The sequence below is a fragment of the Phyllobates terribilis genome, unplaced genomic scaffold (assembly GCF_046119375.1).
Source record: "Phyllobates terribilis strain yellow unplaced genomic scaffold, ASM4611937v1 Scaffold_3__8_contigs__length_932513732, whole genome shotgun sequence".
NCBI lineage: Eukaryota > Metazoa > Chordata > Amphibia > Anura > Dendrobatidae > Phyllobates > Phyllobates terribilis.
This window is the reverse complement of record NW_027362763.1, coordinates 882881597-882897652: the sequence shown is the minus strand read 5'-3', so window position 1 is coordinate 882897652 and position 16056 is coordinate 882881597. Positions and strand designations below refer to the sequence as shown.

The 16056-nt window shown below is 39.0% G+C and overlaps 1 protein-coding gene across 4 annotated transcripts in view; it reads left to right on the top strand.

Moving 5' to 3' along the window:
- Nucleotides 1–16056, top strand: part of MTHFD1L (methylenetetrahydrofolate dehydrogenase (NADP+ dependent) 1 like) — a 267649-nt gene that overhangs the window by 55972 nt on the left and 195621 nt on the right. For all 4 annotated transcript variants that reach the window (XM_073672671.1, XM_073672673.1, XM_073672670.1 and 1 more), the window contains exons 8-13: nt 1587–1680; nt 5928–6001; nt 6084–6181; nt 9013–9186; nt 12798–12934; nt 14463–14509. In XM_073672671.1, the coding sequence (XP_073528772.1) occupies nt 1587–1680; nt 5928–6001; nt 6084–6181; nt 9013–9186; nt 12798–12934; nt 14463–14509 (624 nt within the window). The remainder of the gene's footprint in view (nt 1–1586; nt 1681–5927; nt 6002–6083; nt 6182–9012; nt 9187–12797; nt 12935–14462; nt 14510–16056) is intronic.

Here is a 16056-nt window from a genome sequence, read left to right as displayed (position 1 = left end):
TATTAATCACATTTATGGCACAAACTAATGATGTGCCTTATTTATGTATAGTGTTAAAAGGGTTATCTGGCCTATGAAAATGTATGGCCGTAAATATTCGGGGGGAGTTCAACTATCTGCCCCCAGTCCTATCAGCTGTTTAAAGAGGCAGGGTGCCAATAATCGAACACCACAGATCTGATGTTAATGGCTTATCCTGACAGTAGGTTCACACAATCTTATAAAAAATCATTCAGCGTTTCATCCAGAAAAGTAAAATGATTTTTTTTTTTCTTTATCACTTGTCATCCGTGTGAAATCTATTTTTTACAGCAGCTTTTAATAATTTACAAGACCATGTACAGTTTCCTATGTCACAGAAATGCAATATATCCATAAAAATCTGATGCTATACTTTGTCTCTGTATGACATTTGATTTTTTTACATGCAGATTTGGTCAGTAAAAAAAAAAACAATTGCTCATCTGCACTGCCCCGTTAAATAACATCAGTCCAAGTGCTGTCCGTTTTCCACAGACAGCACATGGACAAAAAGTAATAGTGTAAACGAGCCCAAAGGGATAATGAGATATTTTCAAAGGCTGGATAAACCCCTTTATTGATGCCCACGCTTGATCAACTGCATTTTGCAGTTTGGGATTTTTGTGTCCAAAGCTCTACGTAATATATACTGCTCTGTAATAGATGGAGCGGAATCCCATAGGCCTTTAGGAAATACTTCAGTAGGCTTTACCTGTTCCTTGTCTAAAAAGTATTTCTTTATGTATAGTGAAACATCACCACTTAAAAACTTGTTTAGGAAAGCCATCCCCTTATATTATGCATATTGACCATCTTGTTTGAAAAGTCCATTACATAGAAGACTACTTTTTTCATGCAGCATTGATGTCATCTTGCAGAGGTGTCACTGCAGTTGTAGTTTCTCCATATAGCCACTAGAGGGCAGCAGAATACCTTAGAACTTTTTGTTTCCTTCTCCCTGCTGGTTTTCCAGCTGAGGCGAGCACTGACATGGCTTGTTTCAATGTGTCATTGTACCTATGCACTGACTATAAATTGTCATGTACACAAATGTACCATTTTCATTGAGACAAGGTTGAAACATAACTATATTTGAAGAAAAAGAGAGGCAGGCTCACATAGGATGATAAGATGAGACCGTATGGGGTAGAGAAAGTGATGGGGTGCTCACCTGATTACCCTAACTATACCGGTGGTCTACGACCAACCACCCAAATAAGAAACATAGGCTGTGTGTGACCCCACACTAATGGCACCACCTGGATACTAGCAATCCTCAAGGACTTCTGTAATGCCTTCTGCCTCCTTAGACAGTTTTCCTTGCACTAAACCTAGACTGAGGGCTGCAGAGAGAACTAGGGCAGGAAGGTAAGGGCCCTCCCCACCCCAAAGAAAACGGGAGTTGCCAAAGCCATTAGGGCTCATTCAGACGTCTGTTCTGCTTTTATAAGTGCAATCTGTATGTTTCCACTGATGGCTCTCCTATCTGAGAGTTTATGGGGTAGTTCATGTCTAAATTCATATATATATATATTATATTTTTTTATTTTTTGTTCCCTTTTTAGCTGAGCGCTGCTGAAATCGTTGTTATTGGCAGTGCTAAACCTCAGCAGATTCCAGTCAGCTGGATAAAGCCAGGAACCATTGTTATCTTCTCAGGTGGGTGACACTATGGATCTTATGTTCACGGTCATACCTGCCATTTGAATAGAGTCTGTCAGCCCAAACTGACAGTATAAACTAAGAATATAGGATTCTAGGGGATTTAGCCCCTATAAAAATCACACCTTCAATTTCTGCAGAATGGCATCAGCTATTACAACATTAAGGTTCAAACTAATATGCTAATAAGTGAGCGTGGTGCACCCTAGGTGTGGCCAAAAGGGTCAGTGCACTCTTATGCCTACTAGCATTGCATGCCCTCCTCCCTTACTGTTGATTGCCAGCATTGGCTTACCTAGAAGGAGCACAGTCTGCAGACAAAAAGTGGCATTGATAAGCCGGCTCGCGGAGGTCGTCAGTCAGGTCTCACCCCATAGTCTCCGGCTGACTTTGCCAGTTATATTTTCCCTGAAACATCGTAGTATTTTTAGAGGAAAACCTACCTGACTGTCATTGTGCAGCCAGGTTTTGATGTATGCTGCATATGCTTCAAGCAGCTTGAACCTAAAGACTGGTTCCATTGGAAAATACTTCTGTTTTTTTTTTACTTGATTGGCTGCAGCGGTATCGTGGGGTATATTGGATGTCAGGTAAACCAAAGACCAGCAGAGATTACTGAAGACGCAGCACTGGTACTAAATTGAGTGCCTATGGTTTTTGCACTGTAGAAAGTGAATGAATGTTGTGCATCAATGCGCCCTCTATACAAAAATCTTATGTATCTGAGACGCCGAAATTCTATATCCAACGAATTATTCATTGAGGTTATTAGAAGCGCGGTGTTCCATCATCAAATCTCCATTTACAAGTGCAGGTCTTTATATTGTATATCCATTCGATTTCATTAAGACCTTTTACTTCTATTACAACAATCTTTTCCTCCAAACTAAACAGAACTTGATATATTTGTATTAGACCTATAGGCGAAATAGTGAGCGAGGGAAATGCTGCCTTGTAATCTAGCTCTATGGCAGTGCCCCTTTCCTCTCATGGGTATGACAGCTCCCTGCAATTTCCAGGAATGCCTAAATGATGTCAAATTCCAACATTGCTGTGATTAGTGGGGCACACTGGGACTAAACGTTCAGTGCGCGGACTACTAATCAGAGTAAGTTGGTGCTGGAATTTTAACACATTGCCCCTCCTAAAATAAAAAGAGCATCTGGTCTGCTAAAGTAGCTTTCATAATTGAAGTCAAGGTAACTTAGGCTGTGACTGAATTTAATTTAGCACAATCAGCCTATTTCCTGTAAACCTTATTGGTTTTAGTAGTTTGGACTTTGAGTGATTAAACAACCTTCTTATACAGGGATTTTGTCTGCAACACCTTTTCTCCATTCTTTATGCAAAGCTTTGGGAGAAAGGGATGGGTCATTGTAGACTGAGCTAAATGTGGAAGCCATGACATAAGTCATGTTTTATGATCCATCTTCTTTTCCTGAATATTATCTAAGTGGTGGATGTCTAATACATTTTTTTCCTCTATAAAATTAAAATGCAATTCCCTTGTAGTATTAAAAACTGCAATTGCTGCATACACAACCTCGGCATTAATTTGAGGCCATTAACATCCTAATAGCTCTTTATTGGGCTGCATGGGCTATTCCCTTGTTAATCCAGCATCAATTAAGAAGGTAAAAGGTCTGGACCTGATTATAGGTGTGGCATTTGCATTTGGAATTTGTTGCTGTGAACCAACAAGATGTGGTAAAAGGAGCTGTCAATGAAAGAAAAACAGACCATCATTAGGCGAAAAAAAAAATATATATATCACATAGCAGAAATGTTAGAAGTAGTCAAATCAACAGTTTAATGCATTCTACAAGAAAAAAAAGCGCACGTTGAGCTTGGGAACTGAAAAAAGCCTGGATGTTCACATACTGTAAGACAACAGTGGTGGATGACTGCAGAATCTTTTCCATGGTGAAGAAAAATCCCTTCACAACATCCGCCTAAGTGATTAACACTCTCCAGGAAGTAGGTGTTTCAGAATCTAAGTCTACCATAAAGAAAGCATACTGCGAAAGCAACCCAGGAGTTTAGGGCAAAGTAGTGGAATATTCTCAATCCCAGTCGAGCAGCATTTCACATGCTTGACACAAAACTTAAAGCAAAAAGACCCACAACAAGCAACAACTGTTAGCTCCAGCAAAGGCTGCAAAGCATCACCAAGGAAGGAACCCAGCGTTTGGTGAAGTCCATGGCTTCCAGACTTCAAGCAGTCATTGCCTGCAAAGGTTTCTCTGCAAAATATTAAAAATGAAAATATTATTTATAGTAAAGTTAATTTTTCCAATTACTTTTGAGCCCCTGCCATGAGGAGGCTTTGTAGAAAAATTGTTGCAATTCTTAAATGTATCACAGGATATTTTTGTTCAACCCCTTTAAACCTGAAAGCCTACACTTAAATTGCATCTCAGTTATTTGATAATACATAATATTGAATACTCATCCTTAGGTCATTAATATCAGATTGGTGGTGGTGGATGTCTGACAGGAAGCACCCCATGAATCAGATGTTAGGAGGTCCTGCAGCGCCTGGCAAAAGTACAAGGAGCTGGAAACACAGCTCCATAATTTTTCAGGTTCATATATTAGAGATATATAGGTAGATATCTAATATAATATTTAGATATATAGCCTGAAAGTTTATGGAGCTGTGGTCTTTTGTTTCCAGCTCCTTATACTTTTTCCAAGCGGGACCTCCTAACATCTGATTCATGGGGTGCTTTGTATCAGACTCACCCCCCCCACCACCACCGCCTCCACCGATCTGATATTAACGACCTACATAAGGATGAGTAATAAAGATCAAATTTCTGGACAACCCTTGAAGGAGTTTTCCCACAAACAAAGTATATTTTAATCAATATATCTTGGAATATAAATAAACGCCACAATTGGATGTGTTTTAAAAAAAAAAAAGTTCACGTCCTGAGATCTTATAAATGTGCCCCTGCTGTGTACTGTGTAATGTCTGTGTCTGACCATACAGGGACATGATCTGATCATACCACATCTCCTGGGCAGGGGAGGTAGGAAAAGACTATACAAACATTACACCAGGGGATCACAGCTGATTCTTTCTTCGGTGTAAAATATTTTTTGAAAAACAGGCAGGGAAATGTTTTACCTTAAATAGTTTGTGATCCCATGCTGTAATGTCTGTATAGTCTTTTGCGTCCTCCCCTGCCCAGGAGATGTGGTATGATCAGACCATGTTCCTGCACAGTCAGACACAGCCATTACACAGCACACAGCGGGGGCACATTTATAAGATTATCCTCAGCGCGGAGACATTTTATTTAGACACACCCAATTGTGGATCTTATTATCATTCTAAGATCTGTTTATTAAAATATGCTTTTGTTCTTCGCACAACCCTTTTAACTACTTCTGGACAGCCATAGAATTTAAACATCTGGCCAGTCCATTCTTATCCCTACAATGGCGTTTTTAAATGTCAATGCAGTTTAAGCTGGTAGTACTAGATCATGTTGCTGGGGATTTGCAAGCTGTTGTCTCACACAGCCAAACTTCACACACACCACACACACACACACACGCACACACCTCACACACACACCTCACACACACACCTCACACACACACCTCACACACACACCTCACACACACACCTCAGACACACACCTCACACACACACCTCGCACACCACACACACACACACACACACACACACACACACACACACACACACACACACACACACACACACATATATTTTTATAAAAAAAAATTAGAGGAAGCACTTATCCTGCTTCCTCCTTTGGGCGCTGGGTGTAGGGAGGGAACAGGGGCTGCTGGGCCCTAGGAAGCCCATTTGGCTCTTCTATGCAGCCCAGGAAGCTTATTTTTTTTAACCTTTTAGCTGGGGCTAATATAGCAGCTACAGGGGAAAATCTGCCAAAAAGGAATATTGATATATTAAAATGCACCCCACACATCTTTTAAGACCTTATTGGGGGGTACAGTGTATAAAATAGATAAGTGACAAAAATGAAATAAAAAAAACACATAAATAAAGGTACTGTCAGTCTAAATTGCTGTTTATAGCCCTAGCCCCATTGGAATAAATATGTCCAATATATACAGTACAATATGTAAATGGTGTGTATTTGTGTTATGTAGAATATCTTTTTACATTTCCTGTAAGCCACTTTCTCCCTATATATTTTCAATTCTCTTGCATTTAGGGTCTTTTGATGTCTTATATTTTTTTTCAGGTGGTTCTGAGCTGTTCAATGATGGATTACCGGGACAAGCTGTGGGACCGCTGGCAGCAGCACTGAGGCTGAAGGTCTGCATGCCCGGATATGACTTCTTGTACCATGTATCTTCTCATGACTGAAGATGTTATGTAGTTTGTCCTCTCTCCGCAGAATCTAGCAGAAAGCAGTAAAAGATGGTCTGATGCTCAGAAGTACAAGAAATGGAATCTGCATTGTTTAAGGCTGCAACCGCTCTCCCCTGTGCCCAGGTGTGGAAATTATTCTGTACATTATCCTATGTAGCCCATTTCTAGCCCCTATGACCCAAGTCTGGTTCCATAGAGCTCCAGGGGTTCATTGGTTATAGTCCTGATATCCATGACATTAACACATTGTTTCCATATGTGAAATGGGTATTTCGATATTTAGATCTTCTGACCAGTTACATTAGACTGAACAAATGTAGCCCCCTACTAATTAAAACAAATAAAAAGCTATTTTTTCAGGAACTGCTTGTTTCAGACCAGACAAATAATGTTGTTAATGTTAGACATGGCAGAAGTTGTGAGAATTTCTCTCTAAATGTCCTGAGTGGCAACCTGACAGCTCATCCTGGTGCCTGATCCACAGGCAGCGTGTATGATCTCAGCCAGGTATGCAGTGTTTCAGAGAAAAACATACTCTAAACGAGCCGAGCCATACTGGAGTCTAGTCCAACCTGTGGATTGTCTGCTTGGATCAGCTGTCATGTTCCCTTTAAATGTGTATCTTAAATAGGTGACTGCTGCATGTTGTACTAACTCTCTTCTTGACATTCGTGAATGCCCATGGGTTTTATTCAGGGCCACATTTGCTTTAAGCAAAACTTAAGGTCCCTTTTTGCAATCCCAACTCATGTGTGATGTTAATTCTCCAATTCATGGTTTTCAGTTAAAGACTTAGGCTTGTTTAAGATAATCTTGATCCTAAATTTTGCAATGTCTGCAGAACTTTTTTTTGACAATCCTTTTCTCCTAATACAGACTGACAAAAGTGGTGAGGGTCCTGCTTTACCAGTTGTCTTGCAGCCAAACATGGGGACAGTGAGGAGAGAGAGCGGAGACCTGATCTCTTCAGATACAGAGATTTCTAATTTAAAATAAAAGAATAGTGAGAGATGAAAGGTGAAAAAAATAGGATCTTCTAGTTCTCAGGCACTTTATGGACCTAATTCGTTAAGACTGAAGTTTAGTCTGACATTCTTACTGAAGCAAGATGCGTTAGTCATTAAGATTTGTGCACCTCTTAAATGAATTTAGCGCATTTTTCAACTGCCGTTCTTCACTGCCAGATTGTGCGTCAGGTAGGGGCTTGTATGCATTTTTAAGAATTTACGCCACTTGAATGATGAATTTGTCAGGTGTGCTTGGTCAGACCCCGTGCTCCACTTCCTTTTTAATAATGGGCGGAGTTAGTGCTTAAATACCAAAAGCCCTAACATTGTTGCTCTACTTCGAGCTTTTCTATCATTTTTTCAACATTGCAAGCAGCATTACACCAGGATCTGTGTTAAGCCACATCCATAGCCATACTGACTTGTAAGTTTGACACCCCTACCTTCGTCTGTCCTGGTGACCCAAACCTTGATGGTTAATCTGTGATAATGTTCCACATTTATGACCAATAAATTGTGTAGAAAGATCCCTGTTTTGTTAAATCACTAACTTCTCTCCTATGTTGTGGATAAGTTATAAGTTTCAATCTTGATACATTACCTGTAGGCTCGGGCTACATGGGGGCTTCGGCTGCAACATTTGTTGCGCAACCAAAGTTTGCTAGGTTTCACTGCCCCATCGCAGCATAATACGAGCGAACGGGGTCAAATTATGACCCGAAGGGTACTGCTACCGCAAATAGCAAGTCACAAAAAGTTGAACCACATTGGATTGTTTTCAATTTGCTTGTCGCAATACCCTCAGGGCATCATACACTTGTATTTCGCTGTTGTGCCATAGTAGACGCGTAGCTCCAGCATTATGGTAATTCACCTGTATTATGTGCCTAAGTTACAGCTGGCGATACGGTCTTGATTAACCAGCAGCAGCTTTTCCTTGTTTATTTTATATTTCTTTAACTGTTGACAGAAATACGTGTGTCAGAACAAAGGGTCAGGCATGCTGAAATCCTACATGCCTGTTCCTTTTTCCCTCCGACACATGCCATCCGGTGAGTTGGGTAAAGCCGCCAATCACATTGGATAGTCGCTACTTTGTATGGCCAGCTTGCCACTACTTCAGCTGTAAAGATCTTGTTTATCACTACAGTACGATGTTGTTGTTAAAGGAGTTCTTTAAGAATGCAATAAAGTGGCTCCCATCACATTATTCAAATGACAGTCCTTCCAATTCACATGTCAGAATCGGTTGCAGTCTGAAAAAAACACCGGTCCCAAAACGTCTCAAATGACAGAATAGTTGTATCGTAAGCACACATACCTGACTTGTGTGTCTCGGCTGACAGCGCACTGAGGTCTGAGGCTGGAGAAAATATCCTTTAAGCTCAGTCAGCTGAGGAGAATTATATTGTCTCATGTCGCAGCATTTCTCGCTGAGTGAGACACATGTACTTATGATGCAGCTCCTCTGTTAGTTGAGACACATGTATTGGCAGCTGTTTCTTCACAGAAGCCTGTCCTAGTCACGTTTCTAGGACTGGCTTCTGTTTTAATTATGTGACTGGTTCCATTTAATTTTTTTTTTTTTTTCCCTTGAGAACCACTTTAAGGGATTGTACTTTATAGACCCTCACATCTGGAATTTTAGATTGTCTTTTGTCCATTAACCCCATTAACAGAATAGTAAAGAACATGGTGTGCCCTTCATATCCTTACTCTTTCTTTTCCTTCTCATTCTTACATGATGGCAGGCTTGTACTATGACCGACATGGGACATTAGTGAATATGGAGGAAGGATTGATATATGGCACAGTACTCGTAAATACTGCTGACACTGCTATGTGATATATTTGTAATGCGCATGCCTTATTTATTGTAAGTGTATTAATAAAACATCATATGTGTCTTGTAATGGCTGAAGATGGAGTATCTGTTAATGTTTCCAGTGATATTGAGATTTCCCGTGGACAGCATCCAAAATCTGTTGATGTGCTTGCCAAGGAGATTGGATTGCTTACAGATGAAATTGAAATGTATGGCCGTACGAAAGCCAAAGTACGTCTGTCTCTTCTGGAGAGGTTAAAAGATCAGCCAAATGGAAAATATGTCTTAGTTGCTGGGTAAGAATTTTTTTCCCAATGTATCAATGCATTAGCTAGTTGGCTAAGGATCTTCCTTGGTAAACCTGTAGCAACTGGGTGATGTAAGATTTCCCATAGTAATATATGTATTCACAGGTTTATTTACCATTTTTTTTCTCCTTTATTCCCATAACGCTATATGATGGCTATAGCTGTCATATGCAGCTGATAAATATCACACTGTCCGTCACTTCCAAACAGAGACCTGGTGTGACAGGTGCATACTAAGAGTAGCCATCTCCTTATATAACTAACAAATAAAGTTGCACTCTGTAGTGCTATATATAGTATGCAAACATGAAATTGGAATTGCATTACTGTTCTAGAAAATAGGAAAAAATAATGATACTTAGTTCATAAATTGGCCAATTCTTGTATACCCAGTAGCCAACGACAAGGCGATCCTCTTTGCTGGGAACCTAACCTAATGTGATTTTCTCTCCTGGGCGGATAGCCTACATTTATATGGGTAGAATATAGGAAACTGGAGTTTCAAGTAAAAAGGTATCAATCTTTGTTGAGCAATTAATGAAAACCTTAAACAAGTTCCAATAAGAAAGAAAAAAGCGACAACAAAGTGCCACGTCCGTGCAGAAGGTATGCAGCAATTAAGGCAGAAATACATCAAGCACAAGCTTTAGGGAACCAGAAAAGGCTATCAGTCTAAACAGAGTCAGATAGATTATATATAATCTTCTCTCAGTAGGTCACAATCAATAAAAGGCTGCATTTAAACAGTTATGTGAAATTCCTGATCGGCTTTATAAAGTGCTTGTGCATAATTAAGGCAGGAAGTAATAATAGCTATATCTGAATTAACAGTAGTAAAGAAGTGAGTCAACCTTCAATTCTCAAAGTGATGGGTTGAAAAAATAAGTTCACAAATGTGAATATAGCCCAGTCACAGGTAAATACAAGGAATATGGGTAGCAAGAGTTGGTAAATAGACCTAAGGGGGACATTCAGCAGCAACCATGAAAGGGAACACAGTATCACCACAATAAAGCACCGTAGTATACAGGCCCTCAAACTTGAGAACTGCATCATAATAAAAAAAGTTTCTGAAAAGTTTCTTGAAAATATGAACACTTACTACGAAACTGAGAATGTCTGCCCCCCAAAAAATAAATGGACACAATAAAATTATTGTGACCTAAAGTAGACAGTCATAGTACGCTATATAGTTAATTACATGATCTGCTTGAAGGGCAAAAAAAAAGATTAACCCTTAAATAAATGCAAGTTTTCCAAAATGTTTCTGTAATTTTTTTTTTTTTTTTTTTGTAAGTGAAAAAATAAATTTTCCATAATTTTCAACTAGCAAAAAGTACAATGGGTCATGAAAAAAATCTTTGAACTGCTTGGAAAAGTATTCAAAAATTATCATTTAGTAAAGTAACATGTCAGTTTAGGTCTAGTTTAACCACTTCAGGACATGCCCCATTTCTGACATTTGATTTAAACAATGGGCTTCATCCTTACATCAATCTGAAGTAAAGAGTGTTTATACCTTCATACATTAAAAAAAAAACTTAATGGACAATATTCATAAGAATGCATGTTCTCGATCATTGGTGTGTAAAACATAACATTCAGCATCCGAATGAGAGAAAAACGCTTATTCACCGGCTGATTAGATCATTTATGTGGGTCCTAAAGTCATCGTTTCAGCAGTCTTTTTACTGAGTTTCTGGTCCAGAAACTCCTGGTTTTTAAACCTTTTTGAAATATTGAGGTTGCGGTTTTTTTTTTTCTTGCCTGATATAAGTCTTTAGGAAACGTCTGCACATAAAACTCAACGTACCGGCAAGAGAAATTGACTTGTTGTGGATTTGAACCGCACACCGCATGTCCGTTTATGCTGAGTGACAAAAAAGCACAGTGGGCAGGAAATTTCTATGAATCTCAACCATTTTGCTGGAACTTAAGACGCTGCGTTTTTGACGCAAGGAAAATGGGCAGTGTCAAAAACTCATCATGGGCACTCAACCTTAAAGAGCTGTAAAAAATGTTCCTCGTTTGGATATCCAAATTTATTTCTTATTTTTGATAAGTGGGTCCTAAATTTGATTTTTTCACATAATGTTTTTTTTTATAGTCCTATATTTTTCACTTTTTGTTTGGATACAAGCAAACCCTAAAATACATTTTAAAATGTTCCCATTTCCATAACAATTATTTTTATAGATCAGACTTTTATCTGTTTACATGCACAGAGCTAGTAACAGCAATTTTGATTAGCTACTGCACTTTTTATTTCCAGATTTTTTTATTTATTATTTATTTCACATATTGTGCCTCCCATAATGTCATAATAAACCTTTGGGGGCATTTCAACAATTATTTTTTTTCCCTTATTTAATCTGATTTTCCTTGCAACTGGGGCTGGTGTATTAGCCCCAGGTACAGAGAAATGCAGCCTCCTGACTGTAACAGGTCATTGGGTCTCCTAGGACCCAGCAGCTCCTATTCCCCCCTGCACCCAGCAATCGCATGACTTTTTGGTCCAGAGATGGAAGGGATATCTTTGCTTCCTATAATGTGTGCACAATGTTTGTTTAGCACTGGTATAAAACCATCTCTGCCTTCTCTATGGATCTATGAAAGTTATTCCTATGGAAGAGGTATGGGATAAAACAATATTAAAGTTTTTTACCACCATAAGTTCATCCTTGTATACAACGGGCTCTCTGTGCGGAGTCTGGCTGTGTCTGACAGCTGGTTTTCCCATTCCTGCAGCTGCATGATCTTGTGCTCTATGATGCAGTGATGTGCTAGAACGTTACTGCAGATTTAATGCAGACGGCCTAGACCTTTAGTGTACGGCCAGTCTGGAAATAGTTAATATGATATATTATTAATCATTATTTTTCTTAGTTTAGCTTTTAGAAATCACATCTTTATGCATAATTGAATAGCTTGCAGAGTTATCTAAATTGTCTGCTAGCTTCACCAGGTATGGTACCTTGCTGGATTTTTTTTTTTTTTTTTATCTATAGTCCGATTTTTGTATCTTTTGAAGTATGTACGATTGTCATGCTTTGAAATGGGATAGTCAGGTCCTGCGATAAAGCAAGATATTCCAGGGCATCTGAAGTGTAGCCGGAAACAGACCTGCAAAAGTCTCTGATAGTTTAATTCAAAAGGCAGGTTTGTTTTTATGGTCACAGGAAAATCCCTCTCCTAATTCAGTGCAGTTATTGGATCTCGTTCCAGAATTGCTGATTTCTCTTATGCTTAAATACAAGATGTGTGTGGCCGTAGCATGTCCTCTTTACAGTTGCCTCACTGACAGCAGTTTTTATAAGAATTTGGGAAAGTTATGAAATGTCCTATAAATGTCTGTTCTATTCCTGATGTAAGGATCTAGACTTTTAGCTGAGATGAATCTGTGCTGCAGTAAATTTATCACTTAAACATGAGCCATGTATGAGGGAGTCGGAGTTGGAGTCGGTGACATGGAAATTGAGGCGTCTGAGTCGGAGGTTTGGCTTACCGACTCCAAAGCCCTGATCAGTAGAGATGTTGATGTATTTTCAATATAGAAAATAATTTCTTCCTGTCTTTCTTGCTTTTGTTTTATCCAACAGAATAACACCGACGCCTCTTGGGGAAGGAAAAAGTACCGTTACCATTGGGCTAGTGCAGGCCCTGACTGCTCATAAAAATATCAATTCCTTTGCATGTCTGAGACAGCCCTCACAAGGTCCCACTTTTGGAGTCAAAGGTGAACTTCAACTTCATTGAATTATTTTACCTCTTGTGTCCACTTGCTGGTAGAATAATGAGAACACAAGAAGTCTGTTCCCACTTTGTGCCCTACGCATAGAAATTTGAAGGTGCCGTGGTTTGGGGCCACTCTTCATTGGGAGTGAATGGGTTTAATATATGTAAATGCACAGACATATGGATCCCATCTGTTTCAGTAAAGTATACACGATTAACATGGTAGGACGATCTCATTATAGTTGCTTAAAAAAGTTAACTTCACACTGTTGGTTTGGGCTAAACTTTGTGAGTTTTGGCAGTTTTTGAGACCTCATAAGGTGTTGACGTTCAGGATGTATACCCCCTAGAGTGATCAGTTTAGGTGAATGCATAGGCACTAGTGTTGAGCGAGTATGTTCTATTAACCCTTTCGGCGAGTATGCTCGGGCCGAGCTCCGAGTATTTACAGCTGCTTGGTGATATGGTTGAATCGCTCCCGTGTGCATGATTTGCGACTGTTTGACAGTTTTATTACATGTGAGGAATGTCTATTTCTTACACATTCCTCACATGTAATAAAGCTGTCAAACAGTTGCAAATCATGCACACGGGAGCGATTAAACCATATCACCGAGCAGCTGTAAATACTCGGAGCTCGGCCCGAGCATACTCGGACAGAGCATACTCGCTCAACCCTAATGGGCATCTGTCTGCCATAGGGATACAAAAAAAGTATATCCCAGATTTTATTTTTTGAGTGACCCTTGTATTGGAAAAAGTATACGTCAGGAAGAGTTCCCCATGTGTAACCTTTAGCATTTAGTGTTTAAGTTGCCTCTTGTTTAGAAAATGTACTGTTTTAGAGCCACCCATATGCAAATTGTCTCTTCAGAGAGGAAGATGATAGAACTCTAGTGCCACCTATTGGAAGTCGCAATCCTAAAAGTCAATATCTACTCTCTAACAAGCCGATAGAGCCACCCATAGTAATGTGATAAACCCTTTTTTACCTCTGAAAGACGTTTTTGACACATTTTTGATATGGGCTTCCATTAGACTTTGCCTTGTTCAGTTTAGGGGATTTCTATGCAACAATTTCTTGTACTATGAGAAACTGATGTCTGTGTCTATAAATAGTGTATATCTTCCACATCCTGCCCAAAAGTCATCAATCTCATAAAGGGCTTTGAGCAATTTTACCGGCAAGCGTTAGCATGTAGATTTACGATCATAGGGGAAATTTTGGGTGACTACAAAATCCGAAAATACCGATGGGAATTTCTTTATTCCTCCTTAGTGTAAGGAATGCAAGGCTCCCTAACGGGTTATGTTACGGTTTGTGTATCGGAATTCATGCATTACTTGTACAGGTCAACGATATTGTCATCTTTGAGCTAATATAGTTCTTCCACTTATCTGTGGAATTACTTGCTAGGCTAGTTTATACTGTTGTGTAATTTATCATACATTTTACTAGTATTCTTTCTCAGAAATGTTAAAGCATGAGAACCCTTTACACACTATGAGTGACCCTATCCGTATTTTAGGTGGAGCAGCAGGGGGTGGATATGCACAAGTTATTCCTATGGAAGAGGTATGGGCTAAAACAATATTAATGTTTTTACAACCATAAGTTCATCTTTGCATACATGGGTTGGTAAAAAAAAAATTTAAATGTATTTTTTTAAACAAAGGAGTCATGTTGATTTAAAGAATGTTTTTTTTCCCACAGGGAGGTCCACATATAGTATGTACAATTACAAGTAATATCATGCTTTACTTCTTACTTTTTTAATTTCTAATTATCTGAATGAGGGTACCTGTTCCATAGGAGCACAGCAATATGAATGCAATTCAAGAAGAGAATGGCTTCAGTGTATGGCTGAAGATTTTTGGAATAATTCATGATTCAGTGATTTGAATACTCAATTATAAATTATTCCAAAATGTGCGAACATTGCTTCTTGTTAATTTTAAGAATGTAAGTTCATTTTGCTTCATAAACCTTAATTTTGAGTTTTTTTTAACAATCCAATCTCTGAACTGGCAATTTACTCCTAACATGACAATGAATCTGAATACTTATGCAATATTAATGCATATTGCCGACACTGCATATGGTTAATAACTATAAATATCTAATTTTGAAAGTCCTTTTTTGGTGACTATCTCTCTGTCTATCTGTGTGTGTGTGTGTGTGTATATATATATATATATATATATATATATATATATATATATATATATATATATATATATATATATATATATATAGTACAGACCAAAAGTTTGGACACACCTTCTCATTTAAAGATTTTTCTGTATTTTCATGACTATGAAAATTGTACATTCACACTGAAGGCATCAAAACTATGAATTACCACATGTGGAATTATATACTTAACAAAAAAAGTGTGAAACAACTGAAAATATGTCTTATATTCTAGGTTCTTCAAAGTAGCCACTTTTTGCTTTGATGACTGCTTTGTATACTCTTGGCATTCTCTTGATGAGCTTCAAGAGGTAGTCACCGGAAATGGTCTTCCAACAATCTTGAAGGAGTTCCCAGAGATGCTTAGCACTTGTTGGCCCTTTTGCCTTCACTCTGCGGTCAAGCTCACCCCAAACCATCTCGATATGGTTCAGGTCTGGTGACTGTGGAGGCAAGGTCCTCTGGCGTAGCACCCCATCACTCTCCTTCTTGGTCAAATAGCCCTTACACACCCTGGAGGTGTGTTTGAGGTCATTGTCCTGTTGAAAAATAAATGATGGTCCAACTAAATGCAAACCGGATGGAATAGCATGCCACTGCAAGATGCTGTGGTAGCCATGCTGGTTCAGTATGCCTTCAATTTTGAATAGATCCCCAACAGAGTCACCAGCAAAGCACCCCCACACCATCACACCTCCTCCTCCATGCTTCATGGTGGGAACCAGGCATGTAGAGTCCATCCGTTCACCTTTTCTGCGTCGCACAAAGACACGGTGGTTAGAACCAAAGATCTCACATTTGGACTCATCAGACCAAAGCACAGATTTTCACTGGTCTAATGTCCATTCCTTGTGTTCTTTAGCCCAAACAAGTCTCTTCTGCTTGTTGTCTGTTCTTAGCAGTGGTTTCCTAGCAGCTATTTTACCATG